This window comes from Phalangium opilio, unplaced genomic scaffold, assembly GCF_054372755.1.
Source record: "Phalangium opilio isolate 3A_F unplaced genomic scaffold, DU_Popi_V2 ptg000070l_1, whole genome shotgun sequence".
NCBI lineage: Eukaryota > Metazoa > Arthropoda > Arachnida > Opiliones > Phalangiidae > Phalangium > Phalangium opilio.
Genome location: NW_028324182.1, coordinates 11534996 through 11545843, shown reverse-complemented (window position 1 = coordinate 11545843; position 10848 = coordinate 11534996). Strand labels below are relative to the sequence as shown.

Below are 10848 nucleotides of genomic sequence, written 5' to 3'. Positions count from 1 at the left end.
ATGTAAAGCGGGAAAAACATTTCTACAGGCGTTCTATGGGAATTCAATGCTAAAGTTTCATCCTGGATGTTGGCTTCCCTATGCAACGCTATAGAAACGAAACAAAAAGAAATTAATTATTCAAAGTGATCAGGTTTTTTATTTGCATTCGTTTGCCAATATAACAATAGTAGTTTCTGTACAAGATTTTTAAGGACTCAAAAACGACTTTTTTAAATTAACAACTGTTCAGACTCGTTAAAACAACCTAAAAAAGATTTTTAGAGGTTTTTTTTTATATTTTTTTTCTTGATCTTTTCTTAAATCCGAAATTAAACGAAGAAACAACTCGTTATATATCTATGCACGTAACTTTGAATCTTTGATTGTTCTTTTTAATTTTACGATAAAATTGGCGAAGAGTTTTCCCCGCTAGAAAAAAAATCTTCGGTGTTTTTTTTTTTATTTCTTTTACGTGTTATTTTTTGCGTGTCCTGGCACTAATAAAAATTTTTTTTACCAACGCCGCCAACCATAATTGTTTTTGGAAAAACTCTCAAGTATAATTTTTTTTTTTAAACTTTCAAGTATACATTCGAACCAGGCATCGTTATATATAGATTCTCCTAATTTTTTTTTTAGCAATTTTCATTTTTTTTTCTGGGAAGGGATAATTTTATTTTTTTTTTTATTTTTGAAAAAAACCAATTTAGCAAAATAAAATACATAAATCGCCTTCTCCCCTTTGATTTGATTTGAAATTAACAAAAAACAAAAAAAATTTGTCAAAAACAACGAAATATTGAAGTAGATAAATATACGTAGAATACCGGTGTACAGACCCGTTGTTAAAATAAATATATTTGTATAAAAAGTTGATATTCTTAAGTCTCGAAAAAACATCCATAATTCGTTTTGGTTTCAACAAAATAATTGTTATCTTTTTTCTACCGGTATTTTAGAAATTTAAAAAAAAAAAAATATTTGTACTAAACCACTTTTTGAATTTTTCTTTTTTTTTCAATTTCAAACTCCTATAGTCTACTTTGAAAAAAAAGATTAAAATGGAATAAAAAAATATATATACAAAATAAGGTCAATAAAAAAACTCAACAAAACGGAACAAACAATTATAACAAATTACTTATAAAATTACATTTATCAATATTAATTTTAAAAATGGAATGTAAAACTCGATTTTCTACCATACATTAATTTTGAATTATGTTAAAACACTTGGTACACTTCGTTTCTAGTTAAAAAGTTTTTTAAACCGATTGTATAAAATATACATTAACAAAACGAAAAGGAGCAAATTAAAAATAAATTACAAAACGAGGTATATCAATATTTTTTTTTTTCTTTTTGGCGGGGAGAAGGTGTTAATTATTTTTTTAATTAATTAATTAATATTTTCATCCGAATGTTTACTTCTTTATTTATTTTTTCTTTTGGAGAGGAATTTAATGCATATTTTGGTTTCTTAGTTTCTTCAATCCATCTTCATTCAAATATTACCGCTTTGATTACGAACTACTCGCAAAATAAATCTATCAGATGATTAACATGAGCATGAAGTCGATCAACCCGATTTTAAATTTACGTTTGTTTTTTTTTTAATTTGTATATTTTTTTTTTAAATCTTAATCTTTTTTTTTTTTTGTTTTTCACTCTTCCTAATTCATCAGTCATTTTTATTTTAATTTCAATCCAATTTTTTCGAATGAAAAAACAATTTAAATTTGAATTTACCATTTTTATATATATATTTTTTTATTTTTTTATTTTTAAATCCGTATTAGGGTTGAGCAACACTTAGTTATTGCTCCACATCACTGTTTGTTTTTCTTGTTGTTATTTATTTTCTCTTCTCGCCACAAATTATTTGTTTTTTTCTTTAAATGTATTACACCTAATTTTATTCAACGTGAAATTTTTCTATAATACCGTTGAAATGCAGTTTTATATTTACTAAGGCTCCCTTTCGCTATATTACGTGTTTTGGGGGAAAACCAGGGAGTATTTTTGTTTGTTTTGTATTTCTGTTTTTTTGAAGAAGCACTCTTGAAGAAAGAAACTGATTTGTTTATATATATATATATATTTATGTATATACCGTATTGTTAATTATTTTGTGGTTATTTTTTTTTTTTTTTGGTTTTGGAATTTGACGGTCACTTTTTCGATATTTTTTTTCTTCTGTAAATTAGTTTACACAAAGGTCCCGCGAAAGACTGTTTGTTTTCTTGTTTGCTTTTAGATACAAGGTGTTTATTAGTTTGTTTTTCTTAATTAATTAATTATGTATTCAATTAATAGTAATCTTGACACCATTTTTTAGGCCTAACGTTATTTCTAGGCCCGTTTCCGGATAAATTTACGCTTTTTTTTATGTTTTTGGCACTGGAAAAAAAGCAGTGACCATTTTTGAAGGAGTCACATGCTACATAGACAAAGAATTTTTGGAGTAAAACGGTTAAAAAATGAACGATCCTTTTTTTATTTTTATTTGTTATCTCTGTTTGTTGTTGTATCCGCCATTTTATTATTTTTAATTATTTTTCACGATCGAGGCAAAATGAAACGTATAACACACCTTTATATTCCTAAACGAAAAAACTTCTAAAAACTTAGTGTATATATAAAACAGAGAGCTTTATTCGCTTTTTTATTTAAAGTTTTTATTTTAATTAGTTACCCTCTCATTAGTTTTTTTTTTTGCCTCTTCTCCATTTGAATTTATAGAGAACCACAATTTTCCGCCGCGCATTTTTTTTTCTCTCTTTAATTTTGAAAAACTCAATTAGAAGTGAACCACAGTTTTTTTTTTGGTTTAATGAGATTCTATAAAGTTCTACGGATATTTTTATATATATTTATATATTTACCCCCATCATAGAAAACAGAAAAAAAAGCATTTTTTTTTTCACGTTTGTTTGTATTAATACATCTAAAATTTGACATTCTATAAGAAAAACGGGTTGTACTTGTTTCGGTGAACATATATATTAATGCGTCCCAATGTCGCTAAATTTCGTTTTTTTTATAATATAACTTTTTTAAGAGTCGAAAACGTTTTTTTTTTTCAAATTTTTTTATATCATTAGATAGAAAATGAATTGAGCTTCTTTTATTAGCTTGAGACTGATATGAACGTGTGTTGCGCGTGAAGAGATTTATTTTTTTTTATTTTTCGGAGGGGTTTTGTGGATCAGTTTGGAGTTGGGATAGGGATACGGTTTTAGAGAGAAAATCGGAGCCACGTTTTCGCTTTTATCTATGAAGGGAATCAGTGCTTTGGGTTGAGGAAGCTGTAGGGGTTTGAAAAATTAACCAGAAGCATTATAGCACGCGGTTTCTCATCCTTGACAGAGAGATATTCGCTACACGGTGGATTTTAACTAAAAATTTAAGCCGGTTGGTTGGGGAAACTGTGGATATTCGATTATACGAGAGAGATAGAAAGAGAGCAATATATGGCGGCTGTGTTTCCCTTTAACAGAGGTTTAGCGGTTTGCGTTTCCTGTTTAATACCTTTTTTTATTTTTATACCGGGCGAAGAAGAGGCGGAAGAAACGATTGACGAAACTACCGGTTCGTTATCGGAGACAATAATCGCGTGGTTCGTCGAAGAATAAATGAGGAGCGTCACGGAGAAGACTCAATTCGTTAATGTTTTTACGAAATCAAAGTCAACGCCACGCGCGAACGGAAAACGGAAACTGATTAGTTGTATAAGGGGCTTTTATGTTTCGGAGGTTTAAGATTATATAGGAACCGCGACGGTCGAGAATAAATTTTTGAGGCGCCGGAACAAACCACAACCGCGATATATAGAGAGGATGGAGAGGAATTTTTAACTTCCGGTCGAAGGGTCCTAATATTTCTCGAAAAAGGATTACGCGTCTTGGATTTCGAGACGATAAAAATACGCGTTTGGTTTATCGATGAAACGCGAAGAACAATTCGCTCGCTTACATTTTATTTTTTTTTAATTCGAGTGAGGAGTCCGTTCGGGAAGGCAAGGCGGCGGCGATGGTTAGCAAGCGCTCTCCAGTTCGTCGCTGCCATCTTCCAGATCGAGTTGCCGTCGACGGTAGCGCGAAAATTCCTCTTTAAGAGCGGCGCAACGCGCTTCCGTATTGGTGTACTTAGTAGGCCGTTTAGGTCTGGGATACGAAGTTACACCGGCGTATAGTTCGCTATCACTAAGACCACGGTCGCCACTCGATCGAACGACGGGATTCTCGTTATTAAAGGGAAGACGAAAATGGCGGGACGAAGCCGGATCAAGTCGAGTATATTTGTCCAGGATCTGGCATTCAAGTTGGGGACTAGCGGAGTCGAACTCGTAATTTTCGTCCACCGATAGGTCGAGTGGCGAGCGAGGTAAACGAGACGCGATGGAACCTGGGGTCAACGCCTGGAAAGTTAACGTTTCTGGTTCGGTTACGGTATTTAGGAAAGCGGATGGCCGACTATCGTTTAACGCGGCACTTTGACCGCCGAAAGAGAATTCTTCCGCGCCGCGAACGTCTCTGACCGAATCTACCAACCTTGGAGACTGAGGATCGGAATTACCTCCCGGAGCCGTGGTTCGACTAGCGAACCCGCTGCTACTACTACTTCTATTTGTAAACTCGAGCTCTCCCTGAAGACTGTCTCCTCTGGAGTGAGACAGCTTGCTAGCTCGACCGCTACTTCCTCTTCCGGAACTGGCGCTGGTCACGCTGGCGCGACTTCGCGGTCCGGAGAAGGGTGCGCTTAGTGTTCTACGGTCCAAACCGCGAAGAGCGTCGTCGCTCGCGTAGGTCGAGTCGGGTTCCGTCAGTCCCGACGAGGCCCGTGGTCGTGGAGGCGATTGCGTACGGGAGGCGACTGTTCCGCGGCGTCGTGATGGACTTGAGCCCGATGAGTGACGCGTGATTCCGTCTGTTCCGCGGCGGAACGGCGAACCGCGAGGTGATGGGGTGACTGGGGACGGCGAAGACTGGGTCGGCTCCCGAGCTGCCGTCGCCAGTTCGGGAGCGCTGTTCCGAAAGGGCTGGCCGTTTCGACCTTGATGATGTAGCCCGCTGCTGCGCACTCTTTCTACGACGCCGATTAAACGATCTCGAGTGTACGTTATTGGTCTATGGTCGCTACCACTCGATTCGCTACCGCCGCCGTCTTCCCGCACCGTTTTCGGTCGGGTGGAGTCTATGGCACTTGTACGATTAGGTTTCGCGTCCGCTGAGGCTCGACTTTCGGCGCTTTTTACAGGGGAAGGCGGAACGCGAGCTACCCGTCTGTCCGTTCTCGGTGGGCTACTAGTTGCTAAAGGTCTCTCGTACCAGCCGAGCGAAGGCTCTTGCTTTTGCAGTCTCTGATACACCGCCCGTTGTCGAGGGGTCATGGCAGCTTTTTGGATGGCCGAAACGCGAGGAACTTCCAAATGTCGGTGGGGGTCGTCGCCGCTTTCGTCCGCTATTCGCGAGTCGGGGGACATTCTGGACGGATGAGGCCCGTAATTAGGCGGGAGGGGCACGTGGCCGGGTAAATGAATACGCCGACCATCACGCCAAACACGAGCGTCTCCGGATCCCGTTCCTCCGACCCGCGATTGAGGACGATGAAGATAAACTCGCGAAGAAGCCAGTTCAGCTTCTCGCGTGACATCAGCGGCCGGCCTTCGAGGTGTTTGGGGACCAGCGATTTGAGGACCAATCGCGACTCCCGCCAGTCTCTTGGGACCCACATCCGCGTTGATGCGCTGAATGGGTCGAAATTGATGGCGGAAGCGTGGGTCTTGAAAGGCTCTCGACGACGAGATCTCTCGCGAAGAGTGCGTTAATCTGGTGGGGCTCAGGCTATGCACGAAAGGGCTGGACACGGTGCTCGGGAAAGACCTTTCCACCGACGAAGGCATGTTGACGGAACTCAGATCCTCGATAACAAAGGGACTGACAGTCGATAAGAGTCCCGGGCTACTCGTTCTAATTCTAGGGTCTCTAGGAGAGTAGGCGGTCGGAATGGCGGCGTGACCAGCCGATGCTGGGCTGAAGGAAACTTGATTGGCGAGATGAGCGGGACCCGCCCAACGACCGTTGCCGGATCGGGCCGGCAAAATCCTTCCCAAAGTTAGAGGATGAGGATAGGCGTATAGGACTTGACGAGCGCTCTGACCGCTGCCCTCGCTGCGAAGACTGCTTCGGACGCCTGCCGCGGAAGCCTGACTGGACGGAATGAGGTGATGAGCATCTCTGGGAAACTCGGCCGTAGCCAGCCTTCGCTGCTTGGCCGAAAACCCCGCGCTTTCTCTAGCGGGACCTCCGCCACCCCCGCGTACGACAAACTTCCCATCGGGCGCTCGACTGATCCAACCGAGCGGTCGCGAATATTCCATTTCCACGCTGTAACGTACGGCTTTGGGGAAGCGACGACTACGGGGCGGTGAAGGCCCGGGGCAGCCGACGAGGGCGAGGGCGGAAGGCGAAGAGCGCGTTGGCCATTCGCTAGAAGACGAGCCGTCCGCGTTTCGACTTCGGCTCGGCCTTTGACGGTCAACGGCGGCGGTCGATCGCGCGGCCGACAAAGATGGTGACGAAGAGGAAGAAGAACGCAGGAGTCGAACCACACGACGAACCACTCGTTGAACTTGTCTCGGGAAAACTATACCTGGTATTCCGCCTTCCTGGAATCTAGGCAAACGAGCGAACAGGGTGTCAACGGATTGTCTACTCGCACGCCTCTACATATTGTGGGTTATTAGTGAGTATAATAGTATTCAACCCGGGCTCTACCACTCGGGTTTACTTAAATCAGTTTTTTAACCAAAAGTAGGCAGTCTACGGGTGACTTTCACTTGCCACGCCATTCTTAAGATTAATTTTGCATTCAGAATCATAGAGAATTGATAGATAGAGACAATGTTTTTCTTTTTTTTTTTTTTTTTTGCTTTTGTTTTCTACACAACGGGTGGAGTCTCCCTCGATCGCGCGGAGTTTTAACAATCAAAACACGAATGAGAATTTAGCGTCTTAAACTTCGTTTTTTATTGTAAAATTCGTATGTCGAGTTTTTGACAAATATGGATTGGCTTCTGGGTAGGCAAGGAAACAACAAGTTTTTCCAGAGTTGGTTTTAAACGTTTCTCACGGAGCCGGAATGGAAAGAAACGGTCTTACCTATTGCGCAACTTTCCTCGTGAGCTGCAGCGTGTTCGCGAAAGAAAATAAGGAAGTAAAAGAAGAAACAAGAGTTACCCTTTACCAGAAGAAAGAGGAAAGAATCTTAAACAGAGAGAGAGAGAGAAAGAAGACAGAAAAAGAGCGAAAGAAACTCGCGCGCGCGCAAAAAAAAAAAAAGATAATTAAAACATGAGAAAATTAGAAATTTTCTTATTTGAAAATGAATAAAAAGATACATATTAATATCTTCTACCTTGAAAAGGCTAAGAAAATAAATTTATTCAACTAAAAATATATAAAATCGGTAAGTGGGAAAACTGTAATAAAAATATGGTCAAAATATATTAAAAATCACGTTTGACAACGAAAGTATTATAAATGTATTGCACCTAAAGAGTCAAAAAAGTTCGCTTCATCTAGCGTCTTTCGCGAAGCATTTGCATTTCTATAAGGTTCGGGAACAAACACCATCGGGGTGAGACGTATAAAACGCGAACCAAAAATTTATAACTATCGACAACAAACTAAAATCTAAGAAGCCATTCGCGAAAAATATACAAATGATAAAAACAAACGCTTAATGAAATATAAAACATTGTCGCGGTGACACGTTAAAACGTTACTTGGTAGAAATTAAGACCCAATCACCTTTTTTCCTCCTAAGTGAGTGAAGTGACCGGCAACGACGGTTGAGGTGGTTGCGGGGTCGAGAGGGTACAGCAAAGGTCAAGAAAAAAATAGTAGTTTTTGTTGGGTGCGCGTGATAAAGGGTCAGGAAAGAATTAGAGATACAAAGGAGAGAGGGAGAGAGAGAAAAAAGATAAAAATACACGGTTAGTGAAAAATGAAAGAATAAAAAAACGTATTAATATTATTATAAAATTTCAACAACGTTCCCAAAAATTAAAAGATAATAAAATTACTTAGGACCCAAACACCATCAAGAGAAAGAATAATTATTTTTCATAAAAAATTTCAACGCGAGTGGAAGCGTCATTAGGGTCATCCCGCAGAGGCGCGACAACCCCTTAGTCCCAAATTGTTAAGGTCTCGTGCGCCCTAGTGGTCAAATATTAATTACCAAAGCGCGTACTCTGTCCCTACCCTACACCTCTCCCAAGCTTTCCTCCATCTTTCTTTCGAGCTCGCCCAGGACTTTAATGAGGCAAATTGTGTGTCCCATTTTTAGGGAGCGACGACACAAATAATTACAATTCTACACCTTAACGCGGTAATTACTTTAAGAACGCCGAAATCCTCCCATTCCCCTGGTTAGTGCGGTACCGTCTCTAAATTATTCAACTAATGTCTATACCAAAATCATCTCTTTTTTTGGAGTGCTAAGGGAATTTTAGGCTTAACTAGAGTCTAAGCTTACTTTTTAAGAGGCACGGGACTTCCACCATGGGAATGGCCTCCATTTCGAGTATCAGGAACAGGACACGTCACCATCATATAGGCTTAAAAGGATGAAGAGGAAAGAAAAGAACCGAGAGAGTTTCAAAATCGTAAAAGTACTGCAAAAGATAATTGAAAGTGTATTTTAAGGGGGGGTTACCTTTTTCCGCTTTTCTCCGCTTTCGCTTATTGCAAATTTTGACGGCGCAAACAGATAAGACGATAGCGGCGATGAAGAAGAGGATGCCACCGACAACGCCTGCCGTGATCGCTTTGCTTTTATTTTGTTCGTGATTCGTTACTGTAAAATATTCACCCCCGTTCTTCGTTCGAATTTTCTCGAAGATAAAAAAAAAACACACCCTAGAAATTTAAACCTACCCGGGATTTCGAATGTGACTTCTTTTGATTCCGAGCCGACCGATAATATGGAATACGAAAAGACTCGAAACACGTATTTGCCTCCCGGCAACTTTTTCACTGCAACACGGAAGGACCGAAATCATTTCTAGAGAGGTGACCAACCACTCGAAACTCCTTAGTGTGAAAAGCTAAACTTACGAGTGTGTTCAGTGCCGTCATTTATGGGTCCTTCTCTTTTCCAAGATTTGTCGCTGGTCCGCCACTCGACGTAGTAAAAGGCGACGGGCACCGTCATGTTTAAAGGTGGCGCCCAAGAAATCTTGACAGCCTCTTTCTCTCTCATGATAGTGACATTGCGAGGAGGCGAGGGCTTCGGTCCTACGACGGTAGGAGACGGCTCATAGGTACCTGCGGTTTACATTGTACACAAGGGGGATATGTCGGGCTGACATTGTCGCCGAGATAGATTCGACACAATCTCGCCCATCGTTTTATTTATCCTTAAAAACCGCCTCATACTCTAATTTCGCGAAGCCATTTTGTTTTTCCTTCGACCAATCCGTTTTCTCAAAATATTAATCTTTCTTAAGCAAACTCAGTCACGGGGTATTTCGTTGAGCAATTTTTTAATACAATGTAAACTCCAATTTTTTATTTTTTATTTTTCTTAACAACAAAGATGTTGATAGGGAAAAAACTCGGGGAATATAATTCTTTACAATTTGATTTCTACAGAAAGGGATCTCATTTTGTCCGAATCAGAATCTTTTGTTGAGAATAAATTATAATAATAATAATAATAATGAATGAAAGAAAAAAATAACACATATATTTAATCAATTTTCCCATGAATACGCAATGCCAAAGATGTCTTTAACGCGAAACTGCCGACGGAAGAAATCGGTATACCAAACCGCAGACTTACGAAATTTTATGTAGGCCTATAATTAGGGATACGATTCGAAACACTCCTTTGAAGTTTGAATTCACCATTAGTTATCAGTCATCATCTAAATGAGTACTTACATGTGATGTAATGCAATTAGCCTTATTCCTGATCAGCGCCATCTACCCATAGCGGCGACTTTGAGAACTACTGTAAGCGGCAAGCCAATCAGATGTCGCTAAAATCTGGTGACGTCACTAACTGGCACTCTCGGGTCTTACCAAAAATGACGTCACCAGATTTTAGCGACATCTGATTGGCTTGCCGCTTACAGTAGTTCTCAAAGTCACCGCTATGGGTAGATGGCGCTGATCAGGAATAAGGCTAATTAATGTAGGATTTGTTTGGATCTATTTTAACACCGAGTTTCATAGGACTTGAGTTTAGTCTACCAATTTCTCGCGTGTGGACAGAAACTAAAACTTACAACTGTATAAAGCTAGCTAACAATAATCCTGGGAAAATTGAATAAATTCTTGAAAATATTAAATTTCAAACGAAGCCATGCTCTTATAAAAAGAGACTAATTTTGCTGATTTCCATTTTATTCCCGCGGCTTTATTTTTCCTGAACCAAAAAATATATTTTTTTTTCTTTTTGCTTATGAGGGAGAAGGGAGGAAACAAAAAAGAGACCCTAAGATAAGAGAAAAAAGGGATCACTAATCTAATAACAAAAAAGACTTTTTTTTTGCCTGTGCCTCGAAGACAATTTTTAAAGTTTCATTTTCGAGAAGTTTATATATATATATATATATATATATACAGACGAGAAATGAGAGATGAGAGCGAGTTGTGTTTTAATACGTAAATTCTAGTTTAAAAAAAAAGAGGCAAAAGTCTCGGAAAAGAAATAGAAAAAAATAAAGCATTAACTCAAATAAAAAACAAAGAAGGCTTATTGAAGATGGACGCAAAAAAAGTCGTAAGAATGCATGACAAAATGATAACCAAAGAAAGGGACATGGATTAGGGTAGTAGGAGCCTCGCAAAC

At 39.6% G+C, this 10848-nt stretch overlaps 1 protein-coding gene across 2 annotated transcripts in view; it reads right to left on the bottom strand.

The window, feature by feature from the left end:
• Positions 1–116: 116 nt before the first annotated feature.
• The window catches only part of LOC149661629 (uncharacterized), a 161886-nt gene continuing 151154 nt past the window's right edge, over positions 117–10848 (bottom strand). Inside the window, exons 13-17 of one of the 2 annotated variants that reach the window (XM_089843128.1) lie at positions 9108–9317; positions 8928–9026; positions 8707–8847; positions 8527–8608; positions 117–6659 (exon numbers count right to left, since the gene is read on the bottom strand). In XM_089843128.1, the coding sequence (XP_089699254.1) occupies positions 4019–6659; positions 8527–8608; positions 8707–8847; positions 8928–9026; positions 9108–9317 (3173 nt within the window). In that variant the 3' untranslated portion in view covers positions 117–4018. The remainder of the gene's footprint in view (positions 6660–8526; positions 8609–8706; positions 8848–8927; positions 9027–9107; positions 9318–10848) is intronic. The other variant, XM_089843129.1, reaches the window with a different exon arrangement.